Raw genomic sequence first — 17,073 nt, 5'->3', positions numbered from 1 at the left:
GACCCTACTGAGATAAGGCAAGAAGCTTATGAGGAAGCTAAATGAGATGATGTGTAAGGTCCCTTCTATCACTTTTGTTTCTATGACTTTGCTTCCATGAGACTGGGAGGAAGTGTACTACAATGGGAAGAGAGCTGCATATGGAATCAGAGGACCTGGGTGTGAATTCTGATTCTCTTATTGTATTTGTAGGCCTTTGAGCAAGTCATTATTTAACTTCCCTGACTCTCAGTTTCTTCATCTGTAACTTGAGAGCTAGATAGCTTCTATTGTCTCTTTCCAGCTCTAAATCTATGCTCTTATGAGGCCCAGGGAAGTAAGATTTCTTGCTCAGGTGCCCATGGCTAATGACCAGCCAAATCAGGTCTTTATCAACATTAGGACTGCTATGTTAATAAGTCAATTGAAAAACTAATCAAGTCTTTCTTTCCTTCTCTCATCCCTTCTCTCCCTCGTCCTTCTCACTTTTACCTCCTCTACCTGTCCATGCATATGCAGAGTGCAGTCTGGTCCTGATGGAGAAGCAAACCCTCTGGAAATGGATGAGTCACTCTTCAGCTATGGTCTCCGGGAAAGTATCGCCTCTTACCTCTCCCTGGCAGGAGAAGATGGCTCTTCCTTTACCAATGACCGGAAGAAGAAAAGCCATTCTCTGATATATACTGGGAGCAAGCGCAAGAGTGCCCTGTTTTCTGCTCCTCAGTATTTCGAAGATTAGACTATGACCCACAAGGGAACACAGGACTGAATTCTCACCTCAGATCACCCATGTAGCCATGAGGCCTTGGGCTGCTGAGGATCTCCCAGCAACCAGAAGCAGAGAAAGAATGGACGCATGGATGCCTAAACTCTCTATCTGCACCCCACTCCCCACCAGTCCCCTAATTTCCCACATGTCAACAAAATGGAAAATATCTCCTGGTGGCTAGATAGTACTGTAGATATTACTATATGTTAAATTATAACTTAGTCATACACTGGATCACAAGAAGTGAGTGAGTGTGTGTGTGTGTGTGTGAGAGAGAGAGAGGCAGAGACAGAGAGGGAGGGAGAGAGTGGGGGGAGAATACACAAGAAAGAAAGATGAGAGACTGCATGGACAAAGACTCTCTCAATAGAAATGTTTTAAACTTTGTGATCCAGACTGAAATTATCCAGAACAACAGAAGGTCTGGATTTGCTACTTTCCACTGAGTTGATCTTTTTAAAAACACCACATGAAGACTTCCTGGCTTCAATCTTATTTTAAAAGTCAGTGTATGGAAGCTCAGTAACACTAGATGGGACCTTTGTTGCAAAGACTTCTTCAGAGTCAGACCATGGGTACGCTGGACATGACGATTTGAAGATGGGGCTCAGTTTTGATTGGGAATGAACCGAGGATGCCCTGGTTCTGCTCACTGTGTGATTCTGGACAAGTCACTTTAATTCTCTGAGCCTCAGTTTCCTCATGTGCCAAGTGTGTAAGGGGTTGTGCAGATCTCTTTCTAGCTTTGGAATTCCTTGACTCCAGGCCTGGGCAGACCCTCTCTTAGTGTTACCTGCAAATGCTTAGGGAGGGTGAACTGAGGGGAACTGCTGAGATCATCCCATTCAACACAGAACCTGGAAAGGCCCAGGGGCCAGGAGAACTAGGTATGAGAAAATCAATAGGAGAATCACCTTGACAAAAGAAGGTCTCAAGAAATTGGTATTGTGTAAAGAGTACTGGATTGAGAATCTAAAGACCTGGGTTTGAATCCCAGCTCTACCATGGACTGCCCGTGTGACTCAGGCAATGTGGGCCTCAGCTATAAAGTGAAGAATGGACCAGTAGATTGGAAAGGTCCGTTCTAGTTGTAAACTTTATGAGGCTAGTATTCTTGGACACACACACACAAAAGACCCTTTCTCTATTCCTGAAAATCTGCCCTGAATGGACATGAAGCAATAGGTAAAGAAAAAATTTATCAAATCTGGTGGCTCCTTCAAATGGTTTGGGAACCTTAAGACTCAAAAACAGAGCTTTGGGAAAGGTTAAGGGTCCAAGGGGTTCCTTATGGCATACCCAACCAGAGTCAGAGGAGCAGAGAAACTCTTCTCCAGGGACTGCTAGGCCTGTGGGATAAATGCATTACTCATTTTTCCCAGTTTCAAAGGGACAGAAAGAATTTGTGAGCGTTGTCTCTAGCCTGATAACAAAAGTCTGTAATGCTTACTCTAGGCATGTTTGAGATCTTAGATCATCACAGCAGTGGCATAGATATGTGTGCATTTTCAGAGCAGAGCACAAAGGCTGTTTGAAATAATCAACCATGTTACAGAGTCTGAATATACCATTGTGGACATTGGCGTTGCTTGCCAAGCAAGGAGACCTCCCTCCAGAACTCCAGAGGTTTGTATAGAGTCTAATGTATTGTTTCAATTTGTGATTCATGCAGTTGAAATGCTTGAGGGAGTGTGAGTGTGTGTGTGTGTGTGTGTGTGTGTGTGTGTGTGTATGTGAGAGACGGGGGGGAATTCTAACATTAGCATTACACATTGCTAAATCATGTATTTATTCTTGATTTAAATTGTTGTAATAAATATTTCATGCTTGAAATACACAATACAATGCTTGGGCAGTGATTGATGAACTTGATTTCAGGCTTTTTGGAAGCTGATTTTTAAAATTATGGGAGAACATATAAACATGCTTCCAGAGAGACGGAGCCATGGCAATGTAAAAGAATGAGAGTCCAAACAAAAGTAGTGGACTGAAAGTCAGGGGACTCAAGGTATACTTTTGGCCCTGCTATCATCTTGGCATGTGACTTTGGGCAGGCAACCTAACCTTTCTTGTCTTAAGTTTCCAATGCTAGAAAAGGAAAGAGTTGAACTTAAAGATATTTCAGGTACCTTCCAGCTCTATCATTTTATGCTTATGCTTCTTTCCAGCTCTATTGATCTAGGAATGTGTCTATGAGGCTATAATTGGTTTATCAAGAGTGGTGAGTACAGTAGTGTGGCATGGCACATAAAAGTCTATCTTAATCTCGTTAGCCAGATGGTCTGATATACAGAATGGCACTCTCAGATGGATGTCTAGGCTTGACATTGAACTAAAGACTTCTGGTGATTTCAAAGTTGAGAAGTTTTCAGTGAGGATTCAAGGTTGCAAGTGAATCTTAAGAGTGAGAATAGTTAACTTAGATCTGTTTTGGCGATAGGTAAAGCATAAAGCAAGATGAATAAGTAATGACAATAGTGATCTTGGGAGCTAGATCATTCTTCTGTTCATGAAGCAAGGCTTGACTTTGACAAAATTGTGACATTAACCAAAGCTGGTCCTTTGAACCTACCTTCCCACCTCCTTTTTGTACACCAGTCTTTCTTTCTCCTAGCATCTTTGTAAGGTGGAAAGAGCTCTAGACTGGGAATCAGGAGATCTGGGATCCAGTGTCAGTTGTATCACTAACTCAATGGGTGTCTTTGGGCAAGTCATTGTAACTTGCTGCAACTCCGTTTCTTTGGGGTGGTGTTGATGACAGAAAGTGAGAAATTAAGATAATCCCTCCCAGCTCTAAAATCTATAATTGTATGAACTCCTTATGCCCAACTCCAAAGTCTTGGTGTTCTCATAACATCCATGCTGATGCCATTGAAAGCTGGGATAGACAGCTGAAGGAGGTCTGTGCTTGGCTGTTGGAGCCTAGAGTGGTCACAGCTGCCTCTCACTTCTCAGTGACGCTGGTCATGGGGGTTGCTCCTGTGAGAGCATCAGTTAGTTGGCCAACAAATGTTAAGAATGTAATATGTGCCAGGTAATGTACTAAGTGCTAGGGATGTAAAGAAAGGCAAGAGGCAATTCCTGATCTCAAGGAACTCACATCCTAACGGGGATACACCCAAACAAAAACCAAAAATTGTCGTATATGCAGGATTCATATAATGTACAACTGCCAAAGGGATTTTCCTTAAGTATAGGTCCAACCATGTCACTCTGTTACTAAATAAATTCCAATGGCTCCCTACTACCACCAGGATCAAATATAAAATCTCCATCCCTCCCCCTCCCCCTCCCCCTCCCCAGCCTTTTCTCATCTTATTCCTCCTCACTCCCCTCCCAACTCCCATGTACAACCAGAACCAGGGACACTGACCTCTTTGCTGGTCCTCGAACATGACACTCCATTTCTGGACTCTGGGACTTTTCACTAGCTGTCCCTCTTGTCTGGAATGTTCTCCCTCTTCCCCTCTGCCTACTGGCTTTCTTCAAGTCCCAGCTAAAAGTCCACCTAGTATGGAAGCCTTTTCTAAACCCTCTTAATTCTATTGCCTTCCCTCTGTTGATTATTTCCTATTTGTTCTGTGTAAAGCTGTTTGGTTTTTACATGTTTGAATGTTGTCTCCCTCATCAGATTGTAAGCATCTCCACTCAAGGATCATATTTTACCTTTCTTTGTATCCATTGTGTTTAGCACAGTGCCTGACCTTAAGACCTTAATAAACATAGTAATACCTTAATAGGTACTACTTAATAGGATCTTAATAAACGCTTGTTGCCTGACTATTATGAGGAACTCCCAGATGAAACTCCTGCTAAAATACATCAATGTCTTCTCTGTAACAGATAAGAGAGTTGCCAAGAGCAATGAGAGGTTATGGGACCTGCCCAGGGTCACACAGACAGTATGTGTCAGACATGGGGACTTTGAACTGTTAGTATCAACATCATCTTTAAAAACTCAGCTGTCCAATCAGAAAATAAACATTTGTTAAGGGCCTACTATGTACCAGGCATTGTGCTAACTCCAGATATTTCCATCATTGAGGCCATTTCTCCATCTGCTATACCATCTGCTTCTCTAGATGATATCTACATAAATTTAAAGGGTCACAAAAGTCTTTACTTACACTATCTCCTTCGAGGTCCCTGAACAAAAAGTATTAACTTCTGGGGATGAATGTTGCTTTCTGAATCCCCTAGATCATACCACTAAAGCTAAGACTATTTCCACCTCCACAACAAGGCAGCTGAAAGGAAGTAAATGTCAAGAGAGCAAGGCATCATAGAATCACAGACTATCAGAACTGGGGGGTACTTCAGAGTCCAACCTGTACCTGAATAGGAGTACCCTTTACCAATCCATCAACAAGGGGTCATCAGACCCTCACATGAAGATCTCTAGTGATGAGAAGCGCATTATCCTCACCCAAAGCAGACCATTCCATTTCTTGAGCTCTCAGAGTTGGAGAAGTTTCACTATTAATGGGAAAGTTGGCAATACTCTCTTCCTTGTGCCTCAAATTTTAGGACATGGGGGGAAATGTCATGCACCTTAACTTTCATGTAAGCTGTCTCATGAGTAGCTAAACACCAATAAGTCTCTTGTTCACTGCTTCAGCAGTTTATATATATATATATATATATATATAAACTATATATAAATATAGTTTAGACCCTAAATTCATCAGAAAGAGTTAAGAGTTGGGGGCAGCTAGGTGGCGCAGTGGATAGAGCTCCAGCCTTGGAGTCAGGAGGACCTGAGTTCAAATCTGGCCTCAGACACATGACACTTACTAGCTGTGTGACCCTGGGCAAGTCACTTAACCTCTATTGCCTCAAAAACAAAAAAAAAAAACAAAAAAACAAACAAACAAGAGTTGAAAGTTGATCATTTTTACTATCAATTACTCATTTATTACCAATTCTCACCCTTTTTTTCTAAAAATCTGTTGCCTGCAAAAAGGCTTCTAAGAACTACTAATATGATCAATAATTTTCGTCCACTTCACTATAAATGCTTTCACGTCTGTCTTAATAACTGCTTGCACTGATCTATTAATAGCTGTTGTTAAATGGATAAAACCAATGAATGAATTTCTTTTTAAGCACCACTGTCATTAGATTATTAAATGAAATTCCCCAACCACCTACAGACTCAGAAAGAAAATCCTTCCTTCTGGATCCATCAGATGGTAGTTTAGAAAGAAAGGCCTCTGTGTCCTGGTGAATGTCTGATTTATAAGGGGTGGAGACGAATGGGGGCTGGAAAAACAGTGAAAGTGTTCAAATTGTCCTAGCCAATTTGTCAGTTCCTAGTGTAGAGTTGAAGGTATAAAAGGCACTGGTGTTTATACAGTTGAAGGTCTTTATCTCAAGACTCTTTTGGTGTGCAGTGTTAAGAAAGGCCCCTTCTCAAAGATGTTGACACCAAGAATGCAATTCCCAAGGGGGAAATCTACACCAACGTCTCAGACATAGAGGTTCTGAAACCTCTACATTACTGATTATAGGATTTAGAGCTGGACACATCTTTGAGGAAATTGAATCCAAACCAATTTTCAACCCACTTTGGTCATCATTTTACAGATGGGTTGAAATGATTTGTCCAAGGTCATACGAGTCATGAGTAATAGAGCTGAGAGCTGAAGTTCACATCCTGTGACCCTTAATCCAGTATGCTTCTTATTCCACCATCATGTTAGGAAACATGGTGTCACTGACTGATTCTCCATCAGTCAAGACATTTTTGAAGTGTCTCTGTGGGTTGTGATGATGATTTTGTGCTCAAGTCATCCAAACTTTCTCACAACCAAAGGTATAGATCTACAAGAAGGCTGGTCAGAACTTGGAATACGGCCTATGGCAATGAAACAGAGCAGCCCCAATCAGCCTTTAGGGGTTTGATTTAACTCACAGTGTTGGTCTCATTAAGATCAAGTTCTAGCCAACCAGGACACAAGTTGCAGATATGGATGATATCAGACACACTTTATATTGTTAGCAGGCTTCTCAACTGGGAGGGCAGTTTAGTGGTTCAGTGGATAGGGCACCAGGCCTGGAGTCAAGAAGATCTGAGTTCAAATCCAGCCTCAGACACTGACTAGCAGTGTGACCCCAGGCAAGTCACTTAACACTATTTGCTTCAGTTTCCTCATATGTAAAATGATTTGGAAAAGAAAATGGCAAACCACTCTAATATCTCTGCCAAGAAAACTTCAAATGGGATCATGAAAAGTCAGACATGACTGAAATGACTCAACAACAACAACAAAACTCAGCTGAGACTCAACTGACATTTATATGGTACTTTAAGGTTTGCAAAGTGAGATATATATATGCATATGTATATGTGTGTGTAAACATACACACACGCATGCACACACACATACATATATGCACACATATACATGCATACATATACATGCACACATACATACATATACATACATATAAACATACATATGTGTGTATGTGTATGTGTATATAATATATATATATATATATTATATATATCTTTATACATCAGTTCTTACAACAACCCTGCTAGATAGGGGCTATTATTAACCCCATTTTACAGATAAGAAAACTAAGATTGTTAAGTGAATGGCCCAGGGCCATGCAATTAGTAAGTAGTGAAAGCAGGATTCCAACCCAGTTCTTCCTGACTCCAGTTCTAGCACTTATTACACTCTGCCTTTCTACACATTCCTTGAGCAACTGTGTTAGTACAGGAGCCGTACAACCTGACTTCTCTTAGAAAAAAAAAAATATCCCCCATGAAAGAGCTTCTGTTTTTCACAATAGAACTTTCGATTTTAGAGATATGACTAAATGTCTAAATGACTAAAATGTCGGCAGAAGAGAAAGTCTGTCTTTATGAAAGTTTCTCTAGGCCATTCCTCGGTACACACCAACCTCCTTCCCCCATTCCCCCTCTCTCCCCTCCATCTCCCCACCACTGCTCCTAACTGGGTAATGCTACGGGGTTCTGGGGCCCCATTCCAGGGAGAACAAAGATGTCAGCACCTCCCTCTGCCCCCTGACAACTCACGCCATTCCTATGTGCAGAGGAAGAAGAAGTTTGATGGCATTAGTAAAGATTTGTTAAATATCCCCATATTTCAGAATTAAATCCCACTCAAAACAGAATTAAACAAACAAAAACCAGACCATTTTGAAACCAGGTATCCTAAATAAGGATTAAAGATATGAAGGATGAGATCAAGGCTGGTAGTAAGGAGAAGCATGAAATAGGCTGTATTTGGTTCCAGGGTCTCTTCTCCCTTCCTTTTTTCAATGAATATGAAAGCCTGTGCCCCTAATCCCCTCATGCCTGATAGCTTAGGTCTATCTTCCTGATAGTCTAAGAGTCCCCTGATAGCCCGAGTTATCTTCTACTTCCACAGAACACCTTTTAGCAAGAAATTACGCTGCTGTGTTCATGACCTTTTCCCCAGCACATTTCTTTAAACCTCATTGTATTACTTGTGATGGTAGCAACAAATTTCACTAGATTGGCCACTAAACTACTCCCTTAGGGCCCGGGTTCTTGGGTTATTGAACCTTTTATTGCTACACCCTTTTGGAAGTCTGGGGAAGCCTATGGATTACTTCTCAGAAATATGTTTTTAAATGCATGCAATAAAATACATAGGATTACAAAGGAAACCAATTATATTGAAATTCAGTTGTCAAAGTATATAATTTTTATTTTAAGTTCACAGGCCTCAGGTTAAAAAACTTCTTCCTTAATATGTCTTAAGTTTTCAGTATGTGACCCCCACCTCCTAGACAACATTATAACTTCAGCTATTAAAATACAAGGTTCCTTAGGAAGGACTTTTTTCAAGCAGGCCATTGAGGAAAAAAAAAAAAAAGGTATGTTTTCAGATGAGTCCTGAAGCATCCTGTGAATCACATGATCTAGGGGGCCAGGTTACCTTCATCCCTTAATAGATTCCATTTAAAGTCTGAATGCAGATCGAAGCATGCTATTTTCTCTTTTTTTTTGTTTTTGTTTCTTTTTTATTGTGGTTTTTCCCTTTGGTTCTAGTTCTTCTTTACAACATGACTAATGTGGAAATATGTTTAATATGATTCTACATTATTTATAGCCTATATCAGATTGCATACCATCTTGGGGAGAGGGAAAAAATTTAGAACTCAAAATCTTACAGAAGTGAATGTTGAAAACTAAAAACAAATAAATAAATAAAATTTAAAAAAAATAAATAATAATTAAAAATAGATTAAGAAAAATTAAGAAAAAACAGACTCTATTTAAGTCAAGGGTACAACTACCCCTCTTACCCTCTTACATCACACCTTCCCCCTTCCCAAACCCCACCCATATCATCAATTTAAAACAAACTTGTTTAAGCAGATAAGGGATCTGAGAAACCAAGGACCAAACTTTGAGATTGAGGTCAAAGATGAAAAATAGTACTCACCATCAGTACTGCTCTTCTAAAGAGTCTTGAGCTAGCAGAGGTCGTCAGCAGGTGGATGCTGGTGATGTCAGCACCACCTCGATCTGCTGCCACGGACACTTGACGGGGATCTCCACCAAAGCTGGAGATGTGAGCCTGTACCCATGTCAGAGCTGCTACCTGATCCAAGAGGCCCCAGTTTCCACTAGCCTCACTGGATCCTGGAAGAAGGATGAAATTCCTCATGACATAGGCTTATAACTGTAGGTCAAGTGATACCAGAAGAGGCCTACCCTGGAATTTAAAAGATCAATTGCAGGGGGGACAGGGAATAGAGGAGACAGGAAGCATGTTATAGTGAAAAGACCACTGGACTTGGGATCTGGAGGTTTAAATCCCAGTTGGAATATTTAATAACTATATCCCCATGGGTAACCAATTTAACCTCTCTGAGCCTTGGTTTCAATATCTTCAAAATGTAGATAATAATATAATAGAAAATGTAGTGACTACCTTAGAAGTTTGTTGCAAAAATCGAATAAGATAATGAATGTAAAGGAGGGCTTTGCAAGCCTTAATATGCTATCTAAATGTTAGCTATTATTACTATTATGAGATAATGTACATGTAATACTTTGTAGATTTAAAAGTATGTCATAAATATTAGTTATCTCTATTGTCATTATTATCATTAGTAGCAGAAAAGGGCCTGGAGGTTTAGTGGACTAAAAATTCAACATGAGTAAACAGTGTGGCATGTTAGCCAAAAAAACTAATGCAATCTTTGTTGTCATTCAGGCATGCCCAGATCTTCATGGAGCCCTATCCTCTGTGCCACCCAGCTGCCTGCATTCATTCATTCCTTTGCTTGACCCCAAGGGGTAGGATTAGAACAATTGGGTATAACTTATTGGAAAGCAGATTTTTATTTGATGTAAGGAAAAACATCCTAATATTAGGGTGGTCTAAAGGTATAATAGAATGTTTTTTTGAAGACTAAGTTTGCTGCCATGAGAAGACTTCAAGGAGACACTGGATGATCCTATGTTGGGGTTTTTGCTATTATTCAGTCGTTTCAGTCATGTCTGACTTTGTGACCTTATTTGGGGTTTTCTTGGCAAAGATACTGGAGAATTTTGCTATTTCCTTCTCCAGATCATTTTTACAAATAAGGAAACTGAGGTAAACAGGGTTAAGTGACTTGCTCAGGGTCTGAGGCCAGATTTGAACTCAGGAAGATCAGTCTTCCTGACTCTAGGCCCAACACTCTATCCCTTGTGCTACACAGCTGCCCCACTGTTGGGGATATTACATTATAAATCATGTTATTCTAAGTGTAAGCTTTTCCCCCCCTATTATGATGATTATTCATTTTTGCATGAAGGAGAGATAGAACTGAGGGAAGAGCTGGTGGGATAATTATAAATGAAACATTAGAGATGAGACCAAACATCCCTGGCTTTGGAGAATGATAGAGACCGGGGGCTGGGATGATTGGGAAGGAGCATGTGAGGATATGTGGGCATGATGCCTGGGTAGAATGAGAACATGGGATGATTTGATGCTACTTTTAAGTTGGATGAATGAATGAATAAGAAACTAGACAAGTAGCTCTGGAATAGTTTTTAAATGGCCCCATTCAGTAGTACAGGAAACCAAGTGGGAGGAAGATGGTGCTAGAATCATTAGATTTCAAGGGGGGATAGATTGTAGAGATCAACTCATCCAATCTCCTCATTTTCCAGATGTGGAAGCTGGGCCCAAGAGAGGTATGTGACTTTCCTCAGGTCCCACACTTCCAGGCTTTGAACTCTAGTCCATTCTCTAAATACAAATCCAGTGTTCTTTTCACTGCATTATCTTCCCTCCCAAACTTTACCTATTATTTTTCTTAAGTCCACGTGTCCGTATCCTGTCTTCTGAGCTAGATTATAAACACCTTAGATCAGGAATGGTCTCCCATTTATTTCAGTTTCTCCAGGGGTACAAATGTAGTACTCAGCACCCAGTAGTGGGCCAAAGAGATATCTGTTGAGAGACTGGCTGAAAGCCTCCCTGAATTCCTAAAACCTTAAAAATTTCGGAATGGCTCTAGGGGAGCCCTAAGTTAGGACATCTTGGCTCGGGACTTCACCAGACACAGGGGCAAGGTAAGAAAATGCTCCAAGAATGAATGTGAGGCATGAGATAAACACCATAGGCATGCTGTACTCCATCTCTACTCCATGAAAACAATGAGCTACGCAATGGGAAGCTACAGCCTGCTGAAATCCAAATCCCGAAATGACAACATTTCCCACTGTTCACTTAAAGCAACACTAATAAAGTGAATAACTTGTCTGTTGGGAGAGAATTTCAGAATTTCTTCAGATGCATTTTACTTGCTATGGCTGCAGAAACCATTAGTGAACCTATCAATGAGCCTCCCTGGACCCCATGCCATTGGATCTGTTAAGCTGGAAGAGATTTAGAGGTGAAACCCTGGGCAGAATGGTAGAAAAATCAGTGGAGTGGGAGAGAAGTTATACAGTTCCCTCACTACACAGGGATGTACCATTTAAGGCAGAAGACAAAAGAAAAAAACTTGACCAGCATCTTATTACTTTCCAGCACATAAACCTCTGCTCTAGCCAGTCTCTCTCAATGTGCCATTTTCTCCCCTGGCTCCTGGGAGACTTGGTTCATGTTATTCTCTTACTCCCTTTCTAATAATAACAATGATAGGGTCCAGACAGTCACTATCAGGTCAGGAAACTCCCTTAACTTACAGTCTTAGAATATTGCCTGTGGCACTGATACATTAAGGGACTCGTCTAGGGTCACAAGTCAAGGCATAGCTAGAACTTAGCTCTCCATTCTGGGCCTTCACCTTCCCCCCTGACCTTCACATCACCCAGCCCCCAGCCTCTCAAAAACGCTAAATAACAACTGTTGCTATTACTACTGCTATTCAGTGCTCAGCCTGGTTCCTGGCTTATAATAAACCCTTAGTAAATGTGATTGATTGACTAAGTGAGTGACAACTACAATTTCCATTTCTGTAGTAAATGAAGCACTTTTTAAACAACAATCCTATGAAATAGGCAGTACAAATGTCGTAATCCTCATTCTACAGATGTGAAAACCAAGGCTCTGAGAGTTTCATTGACTTTCTGATGACCATACCTGATGACCATACAGCTGATAAATGTTTGAGGGAGGAGCTGAACCCAGGTCTCTTAATGTCAGCTACATCATGATTCTTTTTCACCTATCCAAATGCTACCCATTCTTGGAGATCTCCTCTTCCAGGAAGCCTTTCCTGGCTACTCCAACCCCCTTGTGTCTCTCCCTTTTTGGAACTCCTGTTGTTCCTAGAGTGAAGAGATCTTAACCATTTTTTGTGTTGTGGACCCCACTGGCAGTTTAGTCAAACATATGGACCATTTCTCAGAAAAAAATGTTTTTAAATAAATAAAATATATATATAAACATGCACTTATAATTATAACCATAATTATACTTACATTTTGGTGCCTATATATTTATCTATTTCATCTATCTATCTTTCTATCTATTTCAGGGTATATAGGCTGGATGAATCCCTGTCAGGGATACCACAGAAAGTATTAGGAGGTTAGACTAAACCAGGAGTTCTTAACCTTTCTTGATTCATGGACCCCTTTGTCAGTCTGATGAAGTCCATAGACCCTTTCTCAGAATAATGTTTTAAATGCATAAAATAAAAATATATGTACATATTGTTGTTGTTCAGTCATTCAGTTATGTCTGACTCTTTGTGACCCCGTGGGCCATAGCACACCAATGCTGTACATGGAATTTTCTTGGCAAAAATACTGGAGTGATTTACCATTTCCTTCTCCAGTGGATTAAGGCAAAAAGAGGTTAAGTGACTTGCCTAGAGTCATATAGCTAGTATCTGAGGCCAAATTTGAATTCAGGTCTTCCTGACTCTAAGCCTGGCATTCGATTCAATGAACCATCTAAAGTATGTAATACTATAGCCATAACTATAACTACATAGCTATATGACTATATCTGTGTGTATGTATATGTATCTATCTCCATCTACCTACCTACTTATCTATCTATCTATCTTCTGGATGATTCCCTGTCAGAGATGCCATAGTATATTACAACTATATATGTATATCGATGTGTGAGTCTATATGTATATGTACATAAATATATATAAATGTATGTATAAAACTATAATGTATATGTACGTGTCTGTGTGAGTATATTTGCATGTATACACACAGACATACACATATATGTGAAACTATATGTATGTAAAATATATAAAAACTATACATACTATGAGTATATATTTGTTTATATATACATATAAAACTATATATGTACATATATACTCATAGATTGTGTGTGTGTGTGTGTGTGTGTGTGTGTGTGTGTGTGTGTGTGTGTAAATAACTAGGATACAGAAGCTGGATGAGTCCCTGCTCTCAGGAATGCTGTAGAAAGTATTGAGAAGTTGGACTACATTGGGGTCTCTTAACTTTTTTGGGGGTCATGGTCCCTTCTGGCAATCTGATGAAGCCCATGAACCCTTTCTCACAAGAATGTTTTTAAATGTATAAAATACATAGGCTTATAAGGGAAATGAATTATATTGAAATATAGATATCAAAAATGTTTGTTAAAAAGCTCTCAGACCTCAGGATAAGACTCTGCTTTAGTCAGCACCCCACATTGGCACACGGAGCTCTTTCCTAGGAGTCGGTTCTCTTTCTGCATGCAGGTTATGAGCTCCCCAAGAGCTTTTCTCTCAGTTCTTCTCTCTCCTCCACACTCCTCCCAGTCTTATCACAGTGTTGGATGGCTACAGTTTATTGTTCAGCATATGATGGATTGATTACATAGATACTCATTTACTGTACACTGGGGGAAAAGCCTTTGGGTGAGGCTATGAGTGCTATAAAGAAATATGGGACGTGGTCCCCAACTTCACAGAGCTTAGTTTTATTCAGTAACATACTGCTACTGGTAGAAGGGTCTACCTCCTCCCTCTTATTTTACAAATGAGGAAACTGAGGTAGATTGATAGAAAAACAACATATTATAGACATAGTGCTGATCTTGAAGTCAGGATATTGGGGATTAGAATATTAATGTTTTTTTACCTAAGAATCATGTGACTTTGGGCAAATCATTCCATGCCTCTAAACTAGTTTCCTCTCTTGTAAAGAGGAGTTTAGAAGGCTTCTAAAGTCCCTTCCACCACTAATAGTCCACAAACGTATAAAACCACATTTTATAAAATAAAAATGGCTGAACACATATGTAGAAGATTAGAGATTGGGACTGCACTGGTGATTTCATTAGTACAGTCAAGTGAACAAGAATTTTTAAGCACCTACTATATGCCAGTCACTATGTTAAATGCTGAGTATACAAAGAAAGGCAAAAACAGGCCCTGCTCTCAGGGAGCTCACTATCGAATGGAGGAGATAACATGAAAACAACTGTGTACAAATAAGTTATGTAAAGTATAAGTTGGAGGTAATATCAGAGGTAAGGGACTAGCATTATGGAAGACCAGGAAAGACTTTTTGCAGAGGGTAGGGATTTAGCTGAGACTTGAGGAAAACCAAGGAAGCCAGTAGGAGACAAAGAGGGAGAACATTCTAGGTGTGTGGGACAGCTAATGATAATTTAGAGAATTGGGAAATGGAGTTCCCAGATAAGGAAATTACCTCTCACAATGCAGAGTGGAAATTTCTCTGCAATTTATAATCTTAGATAATAATACATATGTAATAGGCTATGTAATTGATTATTATTATTATCAAACAATTCAATATTTATGTTATAGTCATACCAAGAAGATTCCTGATAACTATTCTAAAAATCTAAAGACCAAAGTTCATATTCTGACTCTATATCAATAGAATGTTGATCTCATCTTAACCTCTTTTTAATGATTTGTCCTACAAACAAAATGAACACACTCTCCTGAAACCAGATGACCACAGGTAAGCTGGTCAGGAACAAAATGTATGGGCAGGTCAGGGAAGGCTATCATCTGGAATGTGCTCTCTCTTGTCTTCTACTTCTTGGCTTCTCTGACTTCCTTCAAGTCCCAGCTAAAATTCCACATTCTACAGGAAGCCTTTCCCAACCCCTCTTAATTCTAGTGCCTTCTTTCTGTTGATTATTTCCTACTTACACTGTATATAGACAGTTTGCACATAGTTATTTGCATGTCATCTCCCCCATTAGATTATAAGCTTCTTGAGGGCAGGGACTGTCTTTTGCCTTTCTTTGTATCCCCAGCACTTAATGCAATGCCTGTAACAGAGTAAACATTTAATAAATATTTATTAGCTGACTAGCTAATTGTATTGTCTACCCACACCATTGACTAAAGGTCACATAGGTAGGGACTGACAGAGGCAAATTTGAATTATGGTTCTCTGCTTTCAGGTTAGCAGACTTAGCTGATTCCTCTAACCCTTCAGTTACCCTCCCTACAGAACAACAAACTTTTATGAAGTGGTTACTCTGTCCCAAATAATGTGCTAGGTGCTGGAAACACAAAGACAAAAATGAAAAAAATCACTGCTCCTGCCCTCATGGAGCTTACATTCTCTTTGGGAAGACAACACGTACATATAAAAGTATACACAAAATAGATAAAAAATTTTAGGAGGGAGAGCCCACCAGTAGTCTGTGGGTCAGTGTGGTAGAAGGCGATACTTGAACTGAGTCTTTCAATTTTTTAACCAGCTGATTGAGTCTTAGAGGCAACCAGGGATGGTGAGACACAAATGGCATCTTCTATGTGAAAGAGCTTTGTGAAATTAAACATGTTATATCATGTGCAAACACAAGATCTTGTTTACAATGCAAGCTACTACATTAAAAGGAGAGGGTCAATTCAAGTCACTGAACTTTACTAAGCAATTCAATCCCGCCAGTATTTGCTACATGCAACGCATTGTGCTAGTTGGTGGGAAAACAAAGATAAATGAAGTAGAGATAGAATGTGTGTGTATGTCTGTATGTAGGTCCATTTTCATAGGATTTGTGCATTTAATATTATGTGTTTATATTTAACATATATGTATGTGTGTGTATTTAATATACACTTATGGAGGCAACTAACTGGATCAGTGGACAGACAGCTAGGCCTGGAGTCAAGAAGACTTGAGTTAAAAATCTGTCCTCAAACACTCACTGGCTGTATGACCCTGGACAAGTCACTTAACTTCTGTTTCCTTAATCCACTGGAGTAGGAAAAGGCAAATCACTCCGTTATCTTTGCCCAGAAAACCCTATACAGGGTCATGAAGAATCAGACATGACAGAATGACTGAACAACAACATATGCATTCACATATATCTGTGAACATGTGTGTGTTAGAGGAAAGGAAAATTGACAAATGGATAGCCAGTTTTGATGAGATTAAGGAGGGTGTGAGTGGTAATAATCACTGTATTGGACAAGAGAATGACTGGACATTAAACAACTCCTCTCAGTCATCCCAGTAAGTCCATAGATGTGTAAGTAGCTGAAATGTGGCCAGGAAACACAGTTCTCCTTATTCCAAGGAGAATTAGACTAGTGTAGGTATGTGCTGATTTATAATGATACATACTCTATATGCATTTAAAATTTGCGAAGCACTTTCTGTGTGGTGCAGAGAGAAGAGTCCTGGACATAGGAGTCAGAGGATCTGGGGTGGAATCTTAGCTCTGGCCAAGGGCAAGACATCTGACTTTTCTAGGCCTCAGTTTTTTTTTGTCTATAAAATGAGGCAACTGGATCAGATGATCTCTAAGATCCCTTCCAACTCTCTATATAGTATCCCCTGAACCTAGGGTGGTGTGTGTGTGTGTGTGTGTGTGTGTGTGTGTGTGTGTGTGTGTGTG

The 17,073-nt window shown here is 39.9% G+C and overlaps 2 protein-coding genes across 2 annotated transcripts in view; one reads left to right on the top strand and one right to left on the bottom strand.

The window, feature by feature from the left end:
* The window catches only part of SLA (Src like adaptor), a 58,438-nt gene extending 55,850 nt beyond the window's left edge, over positions 1 to 2,588 (top strand). The window contains exon 8 of the mRNA XM_027845503.1: positions 499 to 2,588. Coding sequence (XP_027701304.1) covers positions 499 to 718 — 220 coding nt within the window. The 3' untranslated portion in view covers positions 719 to 2,588. The remainder of the gene's footprint in view (positions 1 to 498) is intronic.
* The window catches only part of TG (thyroglobulin), a 371,783-nt gene that overhangs the window by 141,641 nt on the left and 213,069 nt on the right, over positions 1 to 17,073 (bottom strand). The window contains exon 41 of the mRNA XM_027845510.1: positions 9,199 to 9,398. Coding sequence (XP_027701311.1) covers positions 9,199 to 9,398 — 200 coding nt within the window. The remainder of the gene's footprint in view (positions 1 to 9,198; positions 9,399 to 17,073) is intronic.

Source organism: Vombatus ursinus, unplaced genomic scaffold (assembly GCF_900497805.2).
Source record: "Vombatus ursinus unplaced genomic scaffold, bare-nosed wombat genome assembly UNPS02014973.1, whole genome shotgun sequence".
In the NCBI taxonomy this organism is placed as follows: Eukaryota; Metazoa; Chordata; class Mammalia; order Diprotodontia; family Vombatidae; genus Vombatus; species Vombatus ursinus.
Note: the sequence above shows the minus strand (reverse complement) of the source record. Positions and strands in the feature narration are given on the sequence as shown.